General features: G+C 37.5%; 1 protein-coding gene across 2 annotated transcripts in view; it reads left to right on the top strand.

The window, feature by feature from the left end:
• The window catches only part of macroh2a2.L (macroH2A.2 histone L homeolog), a 47875-nt gene that overhangs the window by 18291 nt on the left and 2582 nt on the right, over positions 1 to 27002 (top strand). For both annotated transcript variants that reach the window (NM_001087412.1, XM_041568382.1), the window contains 6 exon segments: positions 16714 to 16954; positions 19793 to 19899; positions 21138 to 21335; positions 22333 to 22440; positions 23528 to 23627; positions 24073 to 24162. In NM_001087412.1, coding sequence (NP_001080881.1) covers positions 16783 to 16954; positions 19793 to 19899; positions 21138 to 21335; positions 22333 to 22440; positions 23528 to 23627; positions 24073 to 24162 — 775 coding nt within the window. In that variant the 5' untranslated portion in view covers positions 16714 to 16782.

Consider the following 27002-nt stretch of genomic DNA (forward strand, 5'->3'; position numbering starts at 1 on the left):
GTACTTTCCAAAAATATATGGGTTTGGGGGGTAAACATATATTTCTGTGTTTTTACCCCACAAAAATGCAGTCAATGTGTTGATTTTTCATTAGCTGAAGTTACCCACGGGACTGTTTGTATGCGCTAACTTCATTTTGGGGCCTCTAAATGCCAGATACTTTGGTAAACCTATGAACAATGGCCACCAAACTGTTTGGAGGAACCCTGGCAATCATATTTAGGGTGCTTTTTCTTGGTGCGTAACGATACATGGGTGATATGGTACTGAGAAGTTGAAGCTTTGAGGCAATTTTCAGATATTTCACCAAAACCGACAATTGTGGGAAAGCCTTGCGACTCAGTAGTTTGGAGCAGAAAGGCATGGGTACCCATTTTAGATTCGGTAGAATGTGTACTTTCCAAAAATATATGGGTTTTGGGGGTAAACATATATTTCTGTGTTTTTACCCCACAAAAATGCAGTCAATGTGTTGATTTTTCATTAGCTGAACTTACCCACGGGACTGTTTGTATGCGCTAACTTCATTTTGGGGCCTCTAAATGCCAGATACTTTGGTAAACCTAGGAACAATGGCCACCAAACTGTTTGGAGGAACCCTGGCAATCATATTTAGGGTGCTTTATCTTGGTGCGTAACGATACATGGGCGATATGGTGCTGAGAAGTTGAAGCTTTGAGGCAATTTTCAGATATTTCACCAAAACCGACAATTGTGGGAAAGCCTTGCGACTCAGTAGTTTGGAGCAGAAAGGCATGGGTACCCATTTTAGATTCGGTAGAATGTGTACTTTCCAAAAATATATGGGTTTTGGGGGTAAACATATATTTCTGTGTTTTTACCCCACAAAAATGCAGTCAATGTGTTGATTTTTCATTAGCTGAAGTTACCCACGGGACTGTTTGTATGCGCTAACTTCATTTTGGGGCCTCTAAATGCCAGTTGTGGGAAAGCCTTGCGACTCAGTAGTTTGGAGCAGAAAGGCATGGGTACCCATTTTAGATTCGGTAGAATGTGTACTTTCCAAAAATATATGGGTTTGGGGGGTAAACATATATTTCTGTGTTTTTACCCCACAAAAAATGCAGTCAATGTGTTGATTTCTCAGTAGCTGAAGTAAAGTCCTGATCAATTTGGATGTGCTAACTTCATATTGGTGTCTCTAAATGCCAGATACTTTGGTAAACCTATGCATAATGGGTATCAAACTGTTCAGTGGACCCCTGGCAATCATATTTCAGGTGCTTTTTCTTGGTACCTAATATAGTTTGGGATATGCGGAGCAGCAAAATAAAACCTTTGAAATGATTTTTCAGAATTTTGAAATTTTTTTTGAAAAACCGCTATGTTCAGACAAGCTTTTATGTTTGGTAGTTGGGAGTAGAGAGACATAGTTACCCATTTTGTAATCGGCAGAATGTGTACTTTTCAAAAATGTATGGTTTTCTGGGGTAAACCTACGGTTTCAGGAGTTTTTGCCTTGGAATCTAAAGCATGCCGTTTTCTGCCTTAGTGCTTTCAAAATTCGGCAATATACTGCCGGGAGTTTTTGAGGTACAGAAGTCCTAAATCTCCCTAAAACTATACATATCTGGTATTGGCACGTTCGAGAGACATAAGGCTTTCCAAATCAGTTGGATTTTCATCCGTAAAATGAAATATTTTTCTGGTATAAATTGATATACGATGAAAAATGGTAATTTTTCATTTTTTTTTTGGTATTTAGCACTATAAATTTTTTTGCACAGGTGGAAATACATGAAAACTCAGGCAGATTTAGAAAGCTCAGTTTCTACCGAAAAAAACAATGTATAGTTTTCCTAGGTAAATTATAGGTTTCCCCTCAGAAAATGCCCCTAAAGTGAGAGAGCACAAAATGTTTCAAAAACAGCTGGCATTTCGCGTAACCAAAATGTGAAATTCTGCTGGCACTTAAAGGGTTAAACACAGCTTCTCAATCTAAAGATAAATAAACAACAATACAACTTCTGATGTTTGTTTATAGTATAATATCATCAGTGTCAGACTGGCCCACCAGGATACCAGGAAAACTCCCGGCAAGGTGTCAGTGGGCCCTCCTACTTCTAACCTTTTGGCCTATTTCATGGTCATTCTCTTATTTTTTTATGGGAATAAAGAGGCTTAATAACGGAAGAATATAGTGTTGTAGGGCCCCAAGGGGTTAATCTGCCCTGCAGCTTTAAGGCCCCCACCTTTTTCTTGGAGTGATCTGCCAGGAGAGGTGTGACAGCTTCCTGCTACACTGCATTGTAGTGTGTGTAAGGAGTGGCCTCTTCCGCCTCTGGATGCTGATCCAGCTGGGTGTGCTCAGGGGGACTGAGTACTCCAGGCCTAGAAGAAGGCATGTGTCCAAGTCGGGGACCAGTAAACCCCGTGAATGAGGAATAGATATACTAGGGCAGACTTGTCATAGTCTCTCTAGGAGAGAAAGGCAGAGAGGTTCGTTAGAGAGAAAGAGCAGTTCTGAGCTCCAACATAGGAGTGTTAGATTGGAGGTATCTCTCCCAGGTCATATTACCTGTAGTATAGGGAGAGGGAATCAGGAGAGAGTGATTGCCCTGAGGTTGATCCAGAGACTACTACTGGAATATGTTGCAGAGGTGAAGTGGGATACCTGCCAAGTCTGTCCCCAGGGGGTGTCAGCCGGTGTCTGCTCTAAGTGAGCCTGCCTACAGATCTGTGTGACCTCTCTATATGCTGTTGCCTCAACTCCTGCGTGAATAGAAACCTGATGTCACTTGCCTAGTGCATAGTTCAATAAACCTTGTTCCTGTTTTATTAAGAACCTCCTGGTGCCCAAGTCTTTTGTTATTGCACAGTAGCCTGTGGGAGATGTAGTTTCACTACACCACACCTTTAATCTTCCATATAGCAAATCTAATCTGAAGTGTTAGAGTCACGTGTAAACCATGCTTTAGTGCCCTAGCTGGTGAATTAACACCGTATGGCCCAAATAGGTGTTACAGTGTGTAGAGAAAAGAGACTAGGAGAATAAAGAGGTTGAGTGAGGAGAGGAGATATAAAAGTTTGGAAAGTGGGCCCTCAACCTAAGGTTTTATGGTGGGCCCCTGGTATCCCAGTCCGACACTAAATATCATGACACCAAAACAACACAATAGGGGTGTGAATTGCAGTGTATTCAATTGTAAAACACGGGTGTAATGCCTTCTCGTGCGGCTACCCTCGTGCATACAACACTGCCTGTTTTTGGCAGTGCTGTATTCACGAGGGCAGGTGGTGGGGGGCACATAGGTGTACCCTCTCCTACCCCTAACTTGTGCATCATTCAAATGTTTCAGCATCACCTGTTTCTCCTTAATTATATTGGTAATTAAAAAATAGCATTTAACTAGATGAGCACATTGTGGTTAGTGGAGCAGCTAACCCTTGCATTATTTCTCAGTCCTATTGTATAGGTTTTACATTACATAAAGGTCAACATGTTATCACTTCATTGCTTCTCTTTTGTTTGTCTGTAATGAGCTATTCACTTTCACTTTTTATCTGTACTAAATTTGTAATGCTATGTGTCTGACAGCAGCATAAGAATCTTTTCATGACGGGCATTTAAAATGTGTGAAGCCAGTGGCATTTGGAGAAATTCCAATTGTTTTTGCCCCTACATATGTTAATAGCCGGGAGAAAATGCATGGAATTACCCATATGCTGTTGCAGGTATATAAACATGGGATCCAAATCAGATCATTGCTTATTTAAGGCACTTACTGTAAATAACACCACAATACATTATACACTACAAAAGAGTGACCTGCTACATTTTATATAGCCAATTATTTTAACACTATAAACATAATTAAATTCATTAATTAATTGTATAGGCATGGGACCTGTTATCCAGAATGATCAGGAACTGGGGTTTTCCAGATAAGCAGTCTATTCATAATTTGGATGTTTATCCCTAACTCTACTAAAAAAAAAAAAAGAAATATTCATTTAATTTTGCCCTCAAAGAGAAATATTTAGCCCTCAAAGATAATTATTTTTTTTTATGATGGGCCTTATTTATCAAAATTCAAATTTTTCTGAGTATATGAATAAAAAAAGTCTGACCAAACTAGAATCCACAATTTGACCTTATTTATTATTAAAAAAGGCATGATTCAATCGGATTGGGGAAAACTCAATAAAATCAAGCGAAAACCAGAAACATACAATTTTTTGGGGTTTTTTTCCCAAAAAACCTGCATTTTTCTGATTTTTGCCCAAAAAGTCCAATATAGTTGGATTTTCAGGCTAATTCCAGCGCAGACCACAGACACTTCCTAATAGGATAGCGACTTCTCCCATTGACTTATATACAACCTCGGTAGGTTTGAGATGCCGTATTTCGGATTCTGACTTTTTCCATGCTCGGGGTATAATAAATCAGAAATAAGAAAAATTCAAGGTTTTTTTTTCCACTAAAAATTTGGATTTCATAGTAAAATATATAATTTTATATATATATATATATATATATCTATATATATATATATATATATATATATATATATATATATATAAATATATATAGAATTTAGACTTTAATAAATAACCCCCGCTAATTTTCAGCGAAGCAAAATGGGTCTGATTCGCCCAACACTAGTGTTGAGGAGTCCATGCTCCAGAAATATTGACAAACAGGCGATATGACTGGCTTTTGATAAGCAGTAGGAATGCACTAAATCCACAGTCCTAGGAAAAAGGATTCACCAAACTGAATCTGAAAACCTAATTTGCACATTCAATTCTGAGAAAAATAATTGTATTGGTTGTGAGCAAAAAATGCTCCGTACAAAGCTTTAAAGACATGTAGGTTTAAAGGAGAGGGGAAGTTGCAATCTAAGGGGGGTGCCAAATGCTAGGGCACCTCTCCAAGGTACAAAAATCTCCCCAGGCTCGGGGCACTTGCGAGCAAGTGAACCCCTTCCCAGGCCGGTGTAGTTTTCTGCTAACAAGAGCACCGGCCTGGGGTATCAGGTAAGTCATTTCAGTTCTTGGGGGGTGCCCTAACATTAGGTTCTCCTATAGAGGAAGGGCCCCTTTTTCCCCAGACCCCCACAAGGTTTTGGGTTAAATTCAGCTGAACAATTCTATGATTGTGTCTTAGAATATATCTCGCAGGATAAATACCTGCTTCTCCCCAGACAGGCAGCTTGTGTAACAGTGTTGGGAGCGTAAACAAGAGTGGTAGTGGGGTTTGTTTTGTTATTTTGTGTTTATTTTTTCAAAGCAAGCATTATGTGTGATATCACAAATTGACAGTGGCATTTATAAACACTTTTTAATATCAGTGAGTTTCAAAATTGGATTTCACTTAAATCTTGTAGCAATTGTATATGTAGCTGAAGCTTATGATTGCCAGTTGAACACAAAGTGCAAATACTTTTCTTGTGCCTGCAGCTGGTATGTTTTCAAAATGTCTTGTTTCATTGATCATAAAACATTGTTTTTAAGCTTCAATTATATTTTAAGACCATCAATCCTCCAGGTACCTGTTACCTGTTTTCAAGTTAAGATTACTGTTAATTTCCCATGTGTAAAACAGAAGTATTTTTATTTAGCCAAGAGTGTTCTTACTTGGTAAGTATTTGTGATTTTTCATACTAGAAATGAATTTAAATTTGATATTAAGATTAACAGCATACTAAATTATATATTCTTAAAGGGTTTGTTCTCCTTTGAGATAACTTTTAGCATTATATAGACCAGTGGCTCGTGAGCAACATGTTGCTACCCAAATTCTTGGATGTCGCTCCCAGTGGCCTAAAAACAGGTGCTTATATTTCAATTCCAGGCTTGGTGGCAAATTTTAATTGCATAAAAACCAGATGTACTGCATCTTAGGCTGCAAGTACACATAGGACTACCAAATAGCCAATCACAGCCCTTATGTGGCACCTCCAGGAACCTTTTTCATGCTTGTGTTGCTCCCTAACTTTTTACATTTAAATGTGGGTCACAGGTAAGAGAGGTTGGGGACCCCTGATATAAAGAGCTATATTTTGAGACAATTTGCAATTGGTTTTCATTTTTTATTATTTAAGGTTTTTGAGTTATTTAGCTTTTTATCCAGCAGTTCTTTAATTTGCATTAAGCAATCTGGTAGCTATGGTCCAAAGTACCATAGCAACCATGCATTGGTTTGAAGAAGAGACTGCGATATGAATAGGATGTGGCCTGAATAGAAAGATGAGAATTGACCATTCTTTTGTTACCTTAAAGGCGAACCATCCCTTTAAATAATATATAAATACACAAACAATTTATTGATTTACTAAAGTTTTATTAATTATGTTTTCATTTTAAAGTCAGAGCTTCCAATTTTTATTTTACAGTGTAAAACTTTTGTGATTTTTAAGAGAACATATGGAAAAGTTGACTACCCACTTTGGATTGTGCAACACAGTGCACATACATTACTGAAACTTCACAGTTGTTTCTTGAGCTAAACAGGCAGCTAGTATCCTGTGAGGTACATAATAAGAGCTCCACAATACAATGCAAAGACCTTGCACCTTTCCAATAAATTCAGCATTGTGCTCAAGAGGAGCAGTGTGGGGTGCCATATGGATTTCCCAATGATTTGGGAGTCCAAATGTCTGTAAATCCCTGAAAGTATTTTGTATTACAGAATCAAAATTAATGGCTGAAAGGAAATTATTAAAGGGGTTTTTTACCTTTGAGTTAACTTTCAGTAAAGTTCTGAGACAATTTGCAATTTGTTTACAATTTTTATTAGTGGTTTTTGAGTTATTTAGCTTTTTGTTCGGTGGCTGTCCAGTTTCCAGTTTCAGAACTGTGGTTGCTAGGGTTCAAATCACCCTAGCAACCATGCATTGATTTGAATAAGAGACTGGAATATGAATTGGGGAGGGCCTGAGCGGAAAGATGAGTACCGTAATAAAAAATAGCAGTAACAATAAATAGGTAGCCTTTCAGAGCATTTGTTTTTATATGGGTCAGTGACCCCCATTTGAAAGCTGGAAAGAGCCAGAAGAAGAAGGCAAATAATTAAAAAAAATATAACAAATAAATAATGAAGACCGTTTGAAAAGTTGCTTACAATTCACTATTCTAGTACTAAAAGTTAACTTAAAGGCGAACCACACGTTAATACAATTCCTAATAAATATGTAATATTCTGCAGCATTCTGTAGGTAATGGGTAGTGAGCTCAAGTTGTGGTAATACAGCCTTATTTACACCATGCCCTGTGCTTAGTGCACTCATAAAGACTCATTTTACTTAAATACCCTGAAATTGCTCAGTGAGAAATGAGGGGCGCAACTCGTATGAGGGGGCTTTAATAATTGAATTACAAAGCATTCAAATAAAACTAACATTTTTTATAGCAAGTATTTGTGTGAAAACAAATTTTCATTTTTAGCAGGTCTATGCCAAGTCTTTCATGAAGGGACTCCATTACTGGTACAGGTATGTGATCGGGTTTTCGGAAACCCGTTATCCAGAAAGTTCCAAATTAAAGGATGGCTGACACTCATAGACTCCATTATAATCAAATAATTCAAAATTTTAAGTGATTCCCTTTTTCTCTGTAATATTAAAACAGTAGCTTGTTCTTGATCCAAACTAAGATATAATTATTCCTTATTGGAGGCAAAACATGCCTATTGTGTTTATTGTAAATTATTTTTTAGTAGATTAAAGGCACAGAGATCTAAATTACGAAAAGATCTCTTATCCGGAAAACCCCAGGTACGAGCATTCTGGATAATGGGTCCCATACCTGTATAGTACAGTTATGGGATCCATTATCCAGAAAGTTCCAAATGACAGAAAGGCCCTCTCCCATAGACTTCATTTTATCCAAATTGTTTTTAGAAATGATTTCCTTCCTTTTCTATGTAATAATAATACAGTACCTTGTATAATGAATCCTTATTGGAAGCAAACCCAGCCTATTGGGCTAATTTAATGTTCAAATGATTTTCTAGTAGACTTGAAGTATGAAGATCCAAATTATGGAAAGATCTGTTATCTGGAAAACCACAAGTCCAGAGCATTCTGGATAACAGGTCCCATACCTGTACTATGTTCAATAACAATACAGGATTCCAGGTCAGTTGTTTGTGTGCTGCCAGAAAGCTGCTACATGATAGTGTCCAATAATGCATTTAGCTTAAAGGAATTGTTCAGTGTAAAAATAAAAACTGGGTAAATACATAGGCTGTGCAAAATTAAAAATGTTTCTAATATAGTTAGTTAGGCAAAAATGTAATGTATAAAGGCTGGAGTGATTTGATGTATAACATGTCAGTCTGAACACTACTTCCTGCTTTTCAGCTCTCTTGGTTTACACTGACTGGTTACCCTGGTTACCAATCAAGAGACTTGAGGGGGGGCCACATGGGTCATATCTGTTGCTTTTGAATCTGAGCTGAATGTGGAGGATCAATTACAAACTCACTGAACAGAAATGTACCATGTGGCCCACCTTCAAGTCGCTGACTAGCTCAGAGTTATAAAGCTGAAAAGCAGGAAGTTGGATTCTGGCTGTTTTATTAGACATCTGTTCTAATAAAATGTCCAGCCTTTATACATTACATTTTTGGTAACTAACTATATTAGAAACATTTTTTATTTTGCACAGCCTAACTATTTAGAGTTTTTATTTTCCCACTGAACTGTTCCTTTAATGGATCAGTGCATCCAAAGCTCCCTTTTTTAAATCATGACAAAGCAGATACATCCAATACATGCTATACCACAGTAGAGACAAATAACTACATGTACTAAATACGTAAAACATTCAAGAAAAGAGACTTGTTTGGTTTGCTGAAACAGTTTTGCTGTTGTCAGTTGTTGTGTTCCCACTGAGACTGCAAAACATTAATCAATAAATAACATGGTATCACCATTTTTATAAATAAATGTAAAGGTCTCACACCTTATTAATTAATTTAATGCTTCACTATTTCATCTGCAGTACACATCATTTGGTGCCACTGTTCTGTTGCAGCCCTATAGAATAAAATGCTTGTAAAAATAAAAGTAGTCCTGCCGCTTTCAGGTTTTTTTTTATCAGCAGAAATTTAAGCCAACTCTCGAAAATGACAGAACCCCTTGTTTTTAGCATCTCAACAAGCTTTGCAATCTATGTTTTCTTAAAAAAAAATATAGTACAATGGGAGGTGACACCTATGGATACCGAAACTCAAATCTTCCTGCAAGTAGTAATTAAACAATCTGGCTTAGGAGTAGAATGATACAGTATTGCTAGTGGTATCAGGCTGCTCTGTTCTGAGGGAGCTAGCACACGGGCAGATCCGGGGCGACTAATCGCCTCTTCTCTGGGGCGACAATCTCCCAGAACTACCTTCCCCTTGCCTTCTGCCTGCTATAATGAGAAAACACCAGAGCCAATGCACTTGCAGCGCTTTGATTTCTCGATTTTTCTCACGAGGAAACTTCAGGCGACTTCAGAAATCGAAGTAACGCGAGTGCATTGGCGCTGGCGTTTTCTCATTATAGCAGGGTGAAGGCAGTTCGGGGAGATTGTCGCCCCACAGAAGAGGCGATTAGTCGGCAGGCGACTAAATCTCCCCGAATCTGCCTGTGTGCTAGCTCCCTTATGGTTTATACCCCCTGACAATTTTTCTGTAAACTTGCAATCATTATTTCATTAGATCCACAAGCCACACACCCTTTTTCCAGCTTTTCTGGTCTGCTGTGTTGAAATTTTGGCAGCAAATTAAACTCCTGTTGCCATTCTGGCAGACAGGCCTTGGCACATGTAGAACTCTGCCATATATGATATTACAATTAGGTTTTCCCACTGCATATTGTTAAGAGAGTTTTAATGAATCCAGACTTCAAAAATAATTTGTCTACACCCTCATCGTCAACATAGAATTCTGGCTCAGCAACTTTTCTGCCGAGAATAATATGTATGTATGTATGAATGTATATTATTCTTTATATAGCGCTACTTATGTATGCAGCATAGCTAGATGGTGTTTGTTTTGCAGGATTCCTCAACAAAACAAAAAAAAAACTAAAATGCAGCAATGTGATTTAATAAAGTGATTTTTAAAAAAACATTTTTCTACACCACAATCATGGATTATGAATTTATGTTATACAGGCTATCATTGCCGTTTTGGGGATACTCCTTTTTAGCGTATGCGGGTTCTTTGATGATGCATTTTTAGGTTTCCCAAAACTTTAAAGGAGAGTGAAACCCAACCCCAGACCTCCTCCCTGATTCTCTCATCGCACCACCCATTACTATCAAAAGTGTCTTTGTACCTACGCAGGTACCTACCCAGTAGGGTTGGTAGGCAATATCACTTTTGTTTTGGTTCCTCTTCATTCAGATTGTGACAGGAGCATGCACAGTTGAAGCAAATTTGGACCTAGCTTTAACTTTGCATGCACCGGTTGGCGAGCTCTTACAGAATAAGACCTAAATGACAACGCATGGGGCTTAAAGGAATTGTTCAGCATAAAAATAAAAACTGGGTAAATGTATAGTTTGTGCAAAATAAAAAAAAATTCTAATATAGTTAGTTAGGCAAAAATGTAATGTATAAAAGCTTGAGTGACTGGATGTCTAACATAACAACCAGAACACTACTTCCTGCTTTTCAGTTCTCTTGCCTAACTATTTTAGAAACATTTTTTTGCACAGATTATCTATTTATCCAGTTTTCATTTTTACACTGAACTGTTCCTTAATGGTTCTGCAGAACTGTGATTTGTTACCAACATCCAGGATGCTGGGGAGCACTGAGAACTGATAGGAAATTGCAGTCTCTCTCACTTTTGGATCTACTGATCTCTTATCTGAATGCCAAGAATTCATTTAGCAGATGAAATTATTGGGACATACTGACCAGTTGCTATTCACAGGTGACATTATTGAATTTACCTTTAAGGGGGCCATGCTTGCAGATGATCAGAAAGTATGATAAACAGTAAAACTGCCAATCCAAATCTAGAATGTATGTCAAACATTGGCACAGAACATTTCATTCTGATTGTTCTCCTAATTAAAGTAGTGGACCTACAACACTGCTGCAGAGGGTGCACTTTAAAAGACAAAGACATACTAATTCATTGAAGAGTGCCAAAATGTTATGCTCCCCCCCAGGGAATGAATCCCTGGGGTGGTGCTCCTTTTGGGGAAAAAATGCACCGGCTTTGGGAAACAGCACCTTGCCGCATTCCCAGACAACCCTGGCTTCATTTTAGGATTTTTGCGTGCCTAGTAGAATAACATTGTCATATTTTAATCTATTGCTCCCAGAAATGGCTTTATATCTATATATTATTATATATATATAAGAAATTTAATGTCTATAAATATAGATTGTGATTTTGAACGTTTAATGAATCTGTTTTACAAATGGTCAGTATTTTTCAGATAGAATTTGCATTGTTCATTTTGCAACCAAAAAATCTTTACCTTCATAAAAACTAAGGTTGTCTTGGATAGATTTGGTGGAGGAAGTCAGTCAGTGATTTCCCTTGTCTTACACACTGCTCTTTGGGGGTTATTTACTATAATCAAATTTATCTCATTGTCTCAATAAAAAAAAGCTCAACCAAAATCCCATGTCCGATTTTGCCTTAGGGCTCTTACACACGGCCGTTCCGACCTGCGCTCCCCTGCGTTCCGTCTTTTGGCGTTCAGCCGCAGGGGAGCGCAGGTCGGAACGGCCGTGTGTAAGAGCCCTTACTTATTATTAAATTAACTCTATTTAATTGAATTGGTAAAAAAAAAATCGTAGGAAATCCCAAACCGTACAATTTTTTCGGCTTTTTTCCTGGACAGCTTGTTTTTTCAGAGTTTTTGAAAACCGACATTTTCAAGCTAAACCCAGCACAGACCACGATAACTTCAAATTGAGATAGCTGCTTCTCCCATTGACTTATACAGGACCTCGACAATTCTGGGATGGCAAATTCTCGGATTCTGTCTTTTTGCAGCATATAATAAATCTTGAAAATGTTCTAGTTTTTTTTTTTTATCCTAAAAAAAAAATTGAGGTTTAGTAAATAACCCCCTTGAGTTACCTTGTAATGCTAAGAAGATTTATTCCAATGCCCCCTTTAAAAGCCCAACCTATTAATATTATCTTGTGCTGATTAATACCCATTAGTATATGTACTCACTTTTAATCTAATTCATAGCATAATCTAGCTCTTTTAGCAATAGTTAGTTTCATTAATAACTTACATTAAAAGGAATCTTGAGAAGTCCATAAACTTGTCTAGTTGTGTGAAATATTTTCCTTTAATCATGCTGTTTAAAACATACGTTGTAAAAACCAGTAAAATGTGTTAATGAAGAACAAATTAATTACACCGTTAATATATCTGCTTCCTGAAAGGCATCGGTATTAGATACAACACATTATTCACCTATTCATATAAGTCTAGAGCAGTTATATCTTACTTTACTTATAGCCATGAAAAACATATCTTTATTAAAAAAAAATTAAACATAATTTAACATTTTTAAATAATTTTTCCTGTTTCCTAGCCAGGCAAAGCCATTCTTATTTTCCAATTTTAAATAATGATACGATAGGAAAATTATACCCCCAAAATGAATACTTAAGCATATACTTAGGCATATTAAAGAATCTTACCAAACTGGTATATATATTTAAGTAAATATTGTCCTTTTACATCCTTTGACTTGAACCACCATTTTGTGATGGTCTGTGTGCTGCCTCAGAGATCACCTGACCAGAAATAATATAACTCTAACTGTAACTTGAAGAAGTGTGGAAGCAAAACACAGAACTCGGTCTGTTAATTGGCTCATGTGACCTAACGTATGATTTGTTTGGTTTGTTTGTGTTCACTGGGAATCCTAGGATACCAGGGGCCCTTATTTTTTAAAATGGCAATTTTCTATTTATGATTACCCAATAGCACACACTACAGGTATGGGATCCGTTATCTGGAAACCCATTATTCAGAAAGCCTTTTTGCAGGCAGATTTTTGCTGTCTTCAATTCACTTAAAGCTATACTGACACGTTCCTATAAAAATCAAAGGAGCGTGTCAGTATCAAGTAGTTGCTGCACCCGCAATAGTTCCCATGGAAGCACTGCTCAAAGCTGCCCGCAGCCCCGTGATCCTTTGCGCAGCACAGCTAACTGATCTTCTGTCTTGCTTCCGTGACACTGGGCTGAGGCGAAGCGATCTTTCCATAGGCTGAAGTCCTGTTTTCATTTGTAACTAGCCTATGGCAGGATCGCGCCGTCCCTAGCCCAGTGTCACTGAAACTGCACAAATCTTTTAGCAGTGTCTGAGGGTAACTATTGCAGGTGCAGCAACTACTTAATACTGACATGTTCCTATGATTTTTATAGGAACATGTCTGTATAGCTTTAAGTGAATTGAAGACAGCAAAAATGTGCCTGCAAAAAATATGCCACATGTGCTATCAACCCAAGGGTACTACCACACCACACTGTTTCAAACATCCACTCCACTCAATTCTGTTTTCTCTTGTGACTGCACCCAGAGGCACTGCGTCGGCCTGGGTGCAGTGGATTTTGGTTCGAAAATTTGCTCCCATGCCGACACAGTGGAAGCCATTTATTAACACTGGGCAAATTTGACCATGGGCAGTTATCCATTGTTGCATTTATCTGCTTGAAAAAAACCAAGCACTGATTGTGTCATTTATCAGCACTGGGCAAATAGCTATAGTGTCTGTTGGGGCAGACATAAAAGATTCATTAGTATACATTGAAAAAAAAACACCAAGACAAATTAAACTTTAAAATCTCAAAGTCTTTATTAAGAAATAACTTACCGAAACCCTGCTTCCTCTTAAGAAAGTGATCGGGCAAACCGTCGTGCAGCGCTCGATTTCTCCTCCCTGTCTTCCTTATAGGAGATAGCCGCACGATGGATTGTCGCCTTTTCTGAAGAGGAGCGGAAGCAGAGTTTCGGTAAGTTATTTCTTAAAAAAGACTCTGAGATTTTAAAGTTTAATTTGTCTTGGTGTTTTTTTTTTATGTTATTGCTGTTATTGCTGTTATATGGCAGTGTACTGCCAGACTGCTTGAATACTAACAAATTTTTTTAAAAATGTTTTTAACATTAACTGACGGGATTCTGTCGGGATTTCTATGGTTTACTTTTTATTTCTAAATTACACTGTTACATTGCAAATAATTCACTACCATTTAAATTTTATTCTTGGAGCAACAAATACATGGTATTTTTTCTAGCTGTTATATTTGTGTGGAGCCAGCCATCTCAGTGCATTATGCCTGATTCTAAGCTTCAAGAAGGAACCAGCACTTCAGGATGGAACTACTTTGAGACAGCTATTGTTTCTCCCCTTCCCATTGCATTATCCCACAACCCTAGGTCTTGTTTGCATTGCTAAAAGTGAGAATAGCACCCAAGCAGGAAAAAACAGGGGTTTGCTTTGGTGCTGTTCTCATGTCTACCACTAGGTGGGGCTTTTAGCAATGCAAACAAATCCTTCAGCTGAGGTGTCCGATAGCTGCTATCTGGTTAGCTGCCAGATGATATCACTCCAACTTGCAGTGTAGCAGTAAAGAGTGACAAGTTTCTCAGAGCACAAGTCACATGGCCTGAGGGCATCTGGGAAACTGACAATATGTCTAGCCCCATGCCAAATTGCATAATTAAATATAAAAAAAATCTGTTTACTCTTTTAGGGTGTTGGCACATGCTGCGATTCAGGAAGATCAGTCGTCCAGCGACAAATATCCTCTTCTTCGGCTACAATGTGACTCGCCAACGGGATGTCACTTGAATCACTTAGGTTTTCCAAAGTCACCCGAAGTTTCCTCGTGAGGCAACTTCGGCGACTTTGAAAATTGAAGTGATCCGAGTGCCATCCCGCCATCGATTCACATTCTAGCCGGTGGGAAGGCATTTTGGGGAGATTAGTCGTCCGAAATAAGCAAAAAATTTCGTGGCAGTAATATGGTTTCATATTGTATATACCTAACAGCTTTTAGTGCTTATGCAAGGAGTATGTCAGCCTGGAGGAATGTTTGGGCTATGTACATTACATTGGATAAGAGAATACAGCACAAGGAGCATAGCGTCACGGTAGAGTCCTGCGCGGGTCCATATTTTGGAACCTGACCCGTACTTGCAACCCGCTTGGACCCGCTACCCGACCCGCAAGTACCTTATCTGCAACCCGGACCCGCGACCCACTAACCATCATGAATCAGGAAGTGCTGTCATTGTAAACCGGAAGTGACATAATCTGAAGTAGACTTGATCAGAAAAAAGGAGTAAAAATCACTATTTAGAAGACCCTTAGCCCGCAGAACCGGTGACCCGCGTCTATACCCGGAACCTTTACCCACAACCGCCAGGGTACCGCCGGTTTTTGCGGGTAACCCGCGGGTACCTGACCCGCTGCAGGACTGTACGTCATGGTATACAGGCTAGCCCTGTTGTGGCTGTGGCCTGTGGTCTCTGTAGGGATGCACCGAATCCAGGATTCAGTTTGGTATTCAGCCAGGATTCTGCCTTTTTCAACAGGATTTGGATTCGGCCGAATCCTCATGCCTGGTTCAATATCCAAAATGGGGGATTTGGTGCATCCCTAGTTCTCTACCACTCATTAACTGGCATGACGTGCGAATTAGGGGTTGGGAGGGGGGGTTGACTACATCTCTTCCTCCTCCCACCCTCATGTATATAGCACTATCAATCATAGTCAGCACTATATTCATCAGGGCAGTTTCAGCTGGTCTTTGTGATCCTGAATGGAGTGCAGAGCTCTGCAGCAATTCAGGGACAAATGAAGGCAGTTGGACAGTGCCAAAAATATTGCTTTTTTGGATTTTCTTTTTGCATTTCCCACATTGCCTTCTGTCCGTTATTTTGCACACTGCCTTCCCTTAACTATATGATCGCTAAAATGTTGTCACTTAACAGCGGCACCTTTTGTTTGTGCTTCCTTTTCCCTATAAAATTAGATTACATAAAATAGTCCATATGTAAACACATTTCATATAAGTACAACGTAATGAAAAATATATTTTTCTAGTATCGACTGGATAAGACACTTTAGGGTAGTTAAGTTTTATTCAGAAATGATGGGGTTTATTTTGTGACATATAAAATATGCTACAGTGAAGCCATGGAAAGTTAAAATCCACATAACACAGTAATAAAGCAATTAAGCCTCTTAAGTCATTGCTATACATGTCATACAACTAATCAAAAAACCAACCTCTGTTGCAAAACTGAGACACCCCCCCCCCAGAATCTTTCAGTTCAGATGATACATATGAAGCCACAATTACAGTTTGTGAGCCAATTTTTCATACATTGTCTTCATATCTTTATGGAGCTGGTATTGTATTATCATATTTGTTTGAGTGATTTTACTTTTTTAAGGATTGTGTGTATATCTGAATGTGTCATGGGGAGCATGAACGTATGGAAATATCTGCTATTCACTCCCCATGAAAAACCTGCCTAGTTTTTGTAAAATTGCAAATCACATTGCCTCCATGGAAGATCCTCCAATAACTTTAATGCACTTTTCCCAATTTTCTTTTTGTGGCACTGAAATAATTGTAATGTCCCCCTTTAAGGTCAAGAATACTGGATTAAACTGTTAAAAATATTTTGGATGTAAACTCAAATCCAGGCTCAATTTGTAAATCTAATCTTATACTGTATTTTATTGTCTTTTCAGCCACCGCCTTCATTGAAGAGTAGCAGCAACTAATCAGTATATAGAGACGGGAACCAAAAAGAAAAAAAGATGTCTGCTCGAGGGGGGAAAAAGAAAACCACCAAGCTGTCCCGCTCATCCAGAGCAGGAGTCATTTTCCCAGTTGGTAGAATGATGCGCTACCTGAGAAGAGGAACTCACAAATACAGAATAGGCATGGGGGCACCAGTATACATGGCTGCTGTTATAGAGTACTTAGCAGGTAAATCTTAAACTGCAGATTTGCACTAATAGAAAGGATTTCCACATGCACACTTTTATAGTAGACAATTCATAGTAGAAATATTTGTATTTCTGTGGTGAGATATGGTGTAAAAAGGCTCAGGGTTTTATCTTGGGCCAGCAACACAATTTGCTTAAAAAAAAAAAAAGAAAAGAAAACTATATCCCATGCTTAGGACAATATTTCCACATGCACTGATTACAAAAGTCAGATAGATAGCTGGGAGGATTTAAGAAAAAGAAATTCAACTTTTTTTTTATAAATGGGTCCTGTTATCCAGAATGCTCTGAATCTTCATATCTTAAGTCCACTAAAAATAATTTTATCCAGGGGTGTCCAACCTTTTGGCTTCACTGGGCCACATTGGAAAAAGAAAAATTGTCTGGGGCCACACATGAAATATACAAACACTTTTGATTTGTAAGAGTTAAGAAAATACACAGAAAAGAACTACAATATCAGCTGGATAACCAGATGGAGCTATATACTGGAATATGGGACACCTGGATATTAAATAGACTTATTATTATTAGGGATGCACCAAATCCACTATTTTGGATTCGGCCGCATCCGAACCCTAATTTACATATGCTAATTAGGGGTGGGAAGGGGAAAACATTTTTTCTTCCTTGTTTTGTGACAAAAAGTCACACAATTTCCCTCCCTGCCCCTAATTTGCATATGCAAATTCCTCTGGAACTAAGCGTTTCAAGCTGGGCCGCATTCACATCCATCCTGGGCTGTAGGGTGGACACCCCTGATTTAAGCATTAATTAAACGTAAATAGAATTGTTTTGCCTACAATAAGGATTAATTATATCTTAGCTTCAAGTGCAAGGCACTGTGTTATTGTTACACAAAATATTTTTCAGAAAAGTCTATGGGTGATGGACTTCCCATAATTTTGAGCTTTCTAGATACTGGATTTCCACATAACGGATCCCTTACCCATATAAACATGATTATTAACAAGTATGTATAAAGCTCCAAAATATCCCACAATGCTTTACAAGAAATGGGTGTATACATTGAACATACAGATTACATAAAAATATAACAATTAATACAAGAGGTAAAGAGGACCCTCTAAAAACATAAATAGAGGACTCCAAAAGCTGCACTCTTAAAGGCCTTTGGGCATGTGCTCCATATGCCCATATTTAGAATTACAGGTGCAAAGATTGCTCCAAGTCTTGTAACCCACTGCAAAACAAATTAGATATTTGCTTTTAGGAGACTAGAAAATGCTGCTAGATAATATGTTGCTATGTGTTATCTGAAGTACAGCACCTGCATTACTCACTTTATGCTGTAAAATTGTATTAAAAAAATTATTTTTGTAAACAAATAATATACACCATATTTTATGGTTTGTATGTGCATTAATATTTCTTAGGTTAATAATGGCACATGGGTCTATCCGCTGCCTTTCACACCTTGTATGTGTGTTCGGTGGATTGGCTGATCAGTGAACAAAGACTGAATTTCAGCACGTAAAAACTAATCTATGAATTTTCATGTTGAAATCTGCCCTTTGTTTCCACTAACAGACTGGCCCCTTTCCATGAAGTTAATACTAACTCATCTTGCATTTTAATCCTTATTTAATCTTCCATTTTCTTTCAGGTTTACTGATCACATTCTTCTCTCACTGCCCCTACACCTTCAATTGTGTTTCAATCAAATTACAGACTAGAATGGTACCTGGTCCTGTGTGACCAGCCAAAATATACCATTACTAGCTGTCTCCATAGCAGGAGCACCTCAGGTTTTCCTCATAGAATATACACAGAGTTTTGCTAAAAATCTATGCTAGCAGAGGTATTGCCCTGTAAGAAAGAACAATTCAACAGGAGTATTTCAGTGTGGTCAGTTAATTTTACCATTAGAAAACATTTAACAGTTTAGAAAAAAATATATATTACAGAAATACTGTCATGAAATAAAATCCATATTTGTTTTACATAAACTCTAATGACTGATAATAGTTCTACGAATATTTCCCTTTTGTATGTTTAGCAAATGTAATCAATATAAGTATAAAACTAAAGCTTTTACCATTAAATGACAAACCCATAAACCTGGTAACAAAGGGATTATTGCTTGACAGATGCTGCAGTCTCACTGTAGAGTCGTGACTCACATATAAAATGAATAACAAAAAAGACAGTCTGAGGAGTGCTTATGCACATTAAAACCTTCACTTGGATATTATATTAGCAGATAGAATTTATATAACTTTTATTGGCCTTTTAACTAAACATTTATGCGGAAAAGAGGATAGACCGCATAGTCTTCATAAAACAAGGAAAGAAATATATATAAGACATTATTATAGGGTTATTGGGCTAAATGTCAGTTCTAACAAGCTGTCAAAAACTCAAGGGAAGTACCGGTAACTGCATCAGTTATCCTACAGCTTCAGTGTTCTAGCTGAAGATACCATGTCATATTCATGATGCCACAAGTTAGGGACACAGGGCTGGCAGAGGTTTCTGCCGTTTCTTGCCATCACAATGTTATTTCCTCATTAACAACATCTTTTAACAATGTTTGCCAGTGCACCGGTCAGCTGTCATTGATTATTACATACTACCAGTCCCCCTCAGCTAGTACCATAGTCTTAACTTATGTTAATTCAGTGAGTGGTGAGTTTATTCAATACCCATTCATCTACAATATCCTGCACATATGGGATGCTGGGATGTAGCTGTAGCAAATGTGCAGTTTTTACTTAATTGAATGATGCTGCTACTGTGTTTGTTTTTTTTTTTACATTTTTAGTAATGTTAATCTCTGTCTCTGTCTCATTCATAGCTGAAATCTTAGAGCTTGCAGGAAATGCAGCCAGAGACAATAAAAAGAGCAGAATAACTCCAAGACATATCCTTCTAGCAGTTGCCAATGATGAAGAACTCAACCAGGTACTAACTTTATCTTTGTGACATTTATTGTTTAACTTTGTGCTATAAAATAAACAATATAAATAAATAAGTTGAGGGGTAGAAGCTGGGAACTGGTCAAAGTATAATAACTAAGAGCAGATGCAAAACGTTTTAGGAAAGACCAAACCTACAGGTATGAAGGAAAATGTTAAGATTTTTTAGAAAAAAAATATAACTTGCTGTGTAAGCAAAAAATCTGCCTTTTTTTGCAGGGATTTATAAAAATCTAGCATGTGATGAAAAAAGAATCCCAGGCCTTTGTACAGTAATTAGATTGCTTGTAAACGTTATACTGAGTCAAACCAAATTCTGAACCCTAAGGGGCAGATTTACTAAGGGTCGAATATCGAGGGTTAATTAACCCTCGATATTCGACTAGGAACTAAAATCGTTCGACTTCGAATATCGAAGTCGAACGATTTAGCGCAAATCCTGCGATCGAACGATCGAAGGATTATTCGTTCGATCGAACGATTAAATCCTTCGAATCGAACGATTAAATCCTTCGAATCGAACGATTCGAAGGATTTTAATCCAACGATCGAAGGAATATCCTTCGATCAAAAAAACCTAGGCAAGCCTATGGGGACCTTCCCCATAGGCTAACATTGAGTTCGGTAGCTTTTAGCTGCCGAACTAGGGGGTCGAAGTTTTTCTTAAAGAGACAGTACTTCGATTATCGAATGGTCGAATAGTCGAACGATTTTTAGTTCGAATCGTTCGATAGTCGTAGTCGAAGGTCGAAGTAGCCCATTCGATGGTCGAAGTAGCCCAAAAAAACTTCGAAATTCGAAGTTTTTTTAATTCGAATCCTTCACTCGAATTTAGTAAATCTGCCCCTCAAAGTTAAGTGACTAAAGCACAACATTTTTTTCTGAACATGCACAGTAGGGTCCAGATTTGGTTCATCATCTGTATTTGGAATACTGCATGTATTTACATGTTTTATAGCCTCTTTGTAAAGGCACTGAATGCAAATTCAATATTGTTTTGAAGAAAGGGGAGAAATGTGCTGGAAGTCTCTGATTGTGTACACAAATGAGAAAGCAGAATTTGTTTTTTAAATAGTTTCTTTCAATCAAGACTAATTTAAGTATTTACATATCTATTGCTGTGTGTCATTTATACAGTATGTCGATTTTTGGAAATACAGTACAGAAAAACTTAATTAGTAGCCTTTGCATTTACTTATTTCTGTACACATTTATTAATCCTAGCTGCTCCGGGGGGTAACGATTGCCAGTGGAGGGGTGCTTCCAAGAATTCATCCTGAGCTGCTTGCTAAAAAGCGAGGCTCCCGTGGTAAGGAGACCATTCTCTCTCAGCCAGTGGAGAAGAAGAAAAAGAGTGGTAAATCACCGGGGAAGAGTCTGGCAAAGAAACCAAAATCTGGCAAAAATAAACTGCTTAAAAAGGTAGGTACAGCTGGCCTAATGGGACCTAAAACTTTTTAATTTGTAATTAACATGGAAGCTCATTTTGGAACTACATTTTAATATCACATGCACACTGATATTCTTAGTCCATTTGAAGTTGATCTTCTTTTTGAATATTTTGTTTTTCTGTTCTGCATCTGCCTGGTTGCTAAATTCAGTTGCACCAGAGGCATATAGTATATACTAAACACAGTTTTTGAAACTGAGTAAAAGGAATTATGTCCGCTGGTGTGAAGGCTTCTGCTAAAACAGAAGAAAACAAACCAAAGCATCCATTAGTATTCATAAAATACAGATAACTAGTATGTTCCTTACCTAACCTTTTACAGTTACTACTCACCCATGGGTTTATATAGATGTACTGTATATTATTACGTAAGATTTCTTGATGTGTGTGTTGTTCTTAAAATGCAAGCCTATTTTAGTGGCTAAACATGTGTTTAGAAATTAGATAGAAAGCATAAGAGGGCCTGCTCTGAAAGGACAAGAATGGGAACAATACTTGAAAAAAAGTTTTAGACAGCAATGTCCCAAAACATTTGCCCAGGGATAGCTACGTGTCTAGAAATGACTGGTAGCCATTTGTATTCTTCTATTAATTGGAGTAAAGAAAGAGGGTGTAATAAAGTACATCAAATAAAACCCCTCACTGAACTCTTTTATTTTTCCATAAAAGTCTATATGGCACAACTTTTGTATGTACATCTTTTGTATTTATGTATGGATCACTTTATTTGTAAAGCACTAGAAGAATATGCAGCACTAATCTTATAGTATACAAAAGCGCATGCAGTACAGTATAAGTACTCAAAGATTAAGTGCCTTGTAATATGAGACACTGTAGGCAAGGGGGGGCTGCTTCGAAGAGCTTACAGTTTAAATGGTTGAATAGAATGGAGGCATTGGCCTTTAAGACCAGGACTAAACTAGACAAACTTTATAATTTAAATGTTATAATTCTGTGATATCTTTAAAGGACAAACTGGCAGATGGAAAAGAAGTGGCATCCAGTTCAACCTCTGATGATGGGCCTGGAGATGCATTTACTATTCTTTCATCTAAGAGTCTAATGGTTGGACAAAAGGTAAGCATAATTCACGGATATTGAAATGATACACATTTAAGCCTTGGAACCATTATCACAGTAAAATAAGCAACTACAGACCTATCTTATTGTAAGATGTTGTAGATGTGCTTGGTACGCTAAAACTATTTCAGCTAAATTCAGACTAAATTTTTTTTGTTCTTCTGTAATATTCTACAGAAGAACAGAAACGTAAAGCTTAACTTTGATATTTGGGGGATGATTTATTACCCTGCGAGGTACAGATTTGGATTATGTGATGTAAATAAACGCAAGAGAGCTCTTTAACTCTTTTTTGTGATTTTTATTTTTTTCCTCATGTGAGAGTTTTCTTCCACAATCATGTTTTTTTCAAAATAGCAAGAACACACAAGTGAGCTTGTAAGCATTTTCATATAGTAGCCTTTGGGGGCTTTATAATGCATCTTCCCAACAGCTGCAAAACCTGCCGCTACTGTTAGATAAAAAGAATAACATGGTTATAGACACTATTGATATTGATTCAGTAAAGATGCCAATACATTTCTAGAAATGAAAACAATGTAATATTTGTTTTTACATTGCATTAATTTATTTTGACCTTTTGTTCTGAAATAAAAAATAATAGAATTTTAAAGGTAAAGAAAGCATTAAATAGTTACTGACTTTATTAGTGTCATATATTTGCATCCTTCCCATTGAGCCATACAGTTTGGAAACTTGAACTGTTACTGCTAGAACCACCGTTTATCAATTTTTTGCTGCATTTAAATGGCTTCTTAAAAACACTAAACGTTAAATAATTTCAACATGATGTTAAAAAGTCGTTATTTTACCCCAGTTTGTAATGTTGCTTACAAGTCTCTTTTGTTGATTTGTCTAAGTTTTGACATTTGGCACTGTTTTAAATGATAAGAATTTATATACCAGCGGCTCTTCCAGGAGGTACAAGGTCACTGCCAGCATGTAGTCATATAGGTTAAATTTGGAGGGTTCCAGCAATGTGTATATATTCCATGCATAATTACAAACCTTCAGTCATTTACATTACATTAACTTGAATTGTATAATGATTTTTTTTCACTGAGCTGGCTTTACTTTTGTGCAGTTGTCCTTAACTCAGAGTGACCTGGCACATATAGGTTCAATGAAAGTGGAAGGCATCATCCATCCAACCTCTGCTGAAATTGACCTTAAAGAGGATATAGGTGAGTAAACACATTATCATACATACTTATACTCATCATTTAAAATCTCAGTTATGGCCGGTTCTTAACTACAGTTTCAGGCATAGATGCAGGACAAGATATCTGTTTTGGTATTCATCAGGGTGTTGCGTGATCTAAAAAAACCTTGTTCATCACCACAAGGCAATATACCTAACCTTGTATTATATATACATATTTGGATTTGTTGAACTGATCAAATGATGTCTTCCTTCAACCCAGATTAACTATATAACTGAAACTGGTCACTTTCAACATTCCTAGACATTCCATACCCAGAAATATATTCTATACTCAGCAATGCACTAGCCAGGATCATATTTATTTGAACTGACTTTGCATTTGCAATTAATTGACAAGTCTTATGGATAGTCTAATAACACTTTAGCTAAACCTATTCTCATGATGTTTTTTTTGTTCTCCACAGGAAATGCCTTGGAAAAAGCTGGAGGAAAAGAGTTTCTAGAGGCTGTAAAGGAGCTCCGAAAATCCCATGGACCCCTGGAACTGACTGGAGGTAGAGTTATGTTTTGGCAAATCAGTCAAAATAAAGATACATTTTTGTTTGAAACTAATGATTTTTACAAGGTATCGGCAATTAGCAGAACTCTCCATAAGTTATCTGTGTGCAGCTATTCTATTTGATATAATGTTTATATTATATGTGTATCAGCTCCCAATAACTGTACTGTGCATACAGGTCTAATGGCTAAATAATGTTAATATAATTTATACATCAGAACAAGCAAAATAAATGGATAACTGGTAACTGCTATAATAAAGGAAATATTTTAATAAAACGGTTCTGGCTGTCTGACAGCAAACAGCACAGTGAGATCAAAGGTTTTCTGCAGGGAAAGTGTTAAAGAATCTAAGGTGGTTATGTGATTGTCATGTACGGCTCCCTAAATTCAGAACAAGTGCTAGGCTCCCTGGTCACAGCTCAATCTTCTGCCTGTAGCAGCCACCTTTGGCCTCGTGAGGATACTTCCGCTACTCAGATGTTGCCAGGTCTTCATTTTCAAAGGAGCAAAGCAAGTGCGAGCAAAGGGGCACGCTCGTTTCCAAGGTTTAGGATGGAAAGCAACACCAGGTTTAAACGATAAAGCGCAGTAAGGCAGGCCGGGGTCGGTACAGGCAGATTTGAAGAATAATCAGGCAGAGCGGGTCATTACAGGCAGAGTTCACAGAATTGTCAGGCAGGCAAAGGTCAGGATTGGCAGAATTCAGAAGAGTCAGACAGGCAGGAGTCAAAACCGGAATACAAACAGACAAATCACTTCCCAGGAACTAAACAAGTTAGAATTAGCAATGGGCAATGATCAGCATGCAGCATTTACTGGTCTCCTGTAGCCCAAACAGCTTACTGGATGCTATGGGTTACTGCACCCAATCAAACTTTGTGCCTTTGATTGCGTATGGTATAAGGTTCATTTACAAATGCAGTGCATAGTGCAAAGCGACTGTTGTCATGTTTTTTTGCCCCATGCAGCATTTCCCCCCAGAATTCCAGCAAAAAGTTTGTCCCTCACAATTGCAGCAGAAAATATTGGGGTTGGCTTCCCTAAGGAGACAAAAGGAACTGAATGGCAGGAAAACTGGTGCTAAATTAAGATGATGGCTTATTTGCTGCCCTATATATTAGTGGTGCCTGCACTATTTCAATGTTTTTAAATATCTATAAACGTAACAACGTAAGGCAGCCAGCAAAACAATATTCTAAACATTTTTTTGAAAAAAAAACTTGAATTTTTTGAGATTTATTATATTCCCATGCTGCGAAAAGCCTGCATCCTAAAAACAGCCCTCTCAGATGTCCCTATCCCAATTTGACGATATTGTGATTTGTGCTGGGTTTAGCCCTATAATCTGAAAAATTCTGGGTTTCCTGTCAATAACCCGAAAAAATCGAACGATTTGGAAGTAAAGTCAGAAAAAACATAGGATTTGGGTTTTCTCTCGATTTTTATTGAGTATTTTCACGTTCTGATTTAATCAATTTAATTGCAAAATTGTGGATGGGAGTTTGGTCAAGCTTTATTTAATAATAAAAAAAATAGATAAATTCAGATTTTAGTAAATAACCCCTTTAAATTCACCTCTTAGTATGGTCATTTATGAATTTACTTGCTGCGTCCTCGTATCCCTTACTCAGCACTTGTGGCAGGGCATTTCTTTGCAGCCTGTGTCTCACACTGGATTTTTTACAGGGCACAATAGAGCCCTGTATTTATACCATAGGGCAGGCAGTAAGTACAGGGCCCTGCTGTATCCCGCACCTGACAGCATTCCCTGTTCCATTGGAGGTGGAACAGGGGACTCCTACATTCCATCTGCAGCCCATGTCTAATGAAGAACCCATGAACACAGGCAGTGCTGTATTCATCAAAGAGACACACATTTTACTCTATGTCCTACTTCAGTTTATTTTGACATGTAAAAGAGACCCATATATTCTAAGATGTAAACAATACTTTTATCCTTATAAGTGACCTATCAAAAAATCTTATCAACGTAGCATACGGTATACATATCAGTAAATATTGCCCCTTTACGTGTTTTATCACATATTTTGCACATTTTGGGGGTTGTTTACTAAACTACGAATCAATCATTATTTAATTAAAAAACCCACAACCAAACTCCCATGACCAATTTGACCTTTTTTATTTATTTAAAAAATCAAATCAATCGGATTGGGGGGAAAAAACTGATAAAATCAAATGAAAAACCAAATCGTCTGATTTTCTTTTTCCCCCGAATTGTTTGATTTTTTTGGGATTTTTGCGCCGGATAATCGAGCTAAAGCCAGCTCAAACCACAATATCTTCAAATTGGAATAGGTGCCTCTTCCATTGATTTATATAGGTCTGAGATGGCGGATTTTTGGCTTCAGGCTTTTTGCAGAATCGGGGTATAATATATCTCCAAAAAAAAGGTTAAGTAAATAACTTGCTATGTGATGTTTTGTGTGTTACTCATTGATCATCTCACAGGTAAAATTGCAGGCTCTTCCTGTTACAGGAAGAGTATTGGATTAAAACATACAAATCTATTCATTGGCTGATGTAATCTGGCGTGTTTCTGTTCTCTTTAAAAATTAAATTCAATAAAATAAAAACAAAAATTTGAAACATTGTTGTAAATATGGTTTGTTTTATGTCATATACTGTACATCTATAGAGATCTGCTATATTTAGGGGTACAATTTCCCTATTATAACAATGCAGCTATGGATGATAGTACATGAAGCCTTCAAGATTATGATAATCTCTGCTCTGAAGAAGAGATCTCTTTAACTTTATAATGAAACAGCCATCTTGCTCTGCAATCATATATAATTTCCATGTATTGCAT

Source organism: Xenopus laevis, chromosome 7L (genome assembly GCF_017654675.1).
Source record: "Xenopus laevis strain J_2021 chromosome 7L, Xenopus_laevis_v10.1, whole genome shotgun sequence".
NCBI lineage: Eukaryota > Metazoa > Chordata > Amphibia > Anura > Pipidae > Xenopus > Xenopus laevis.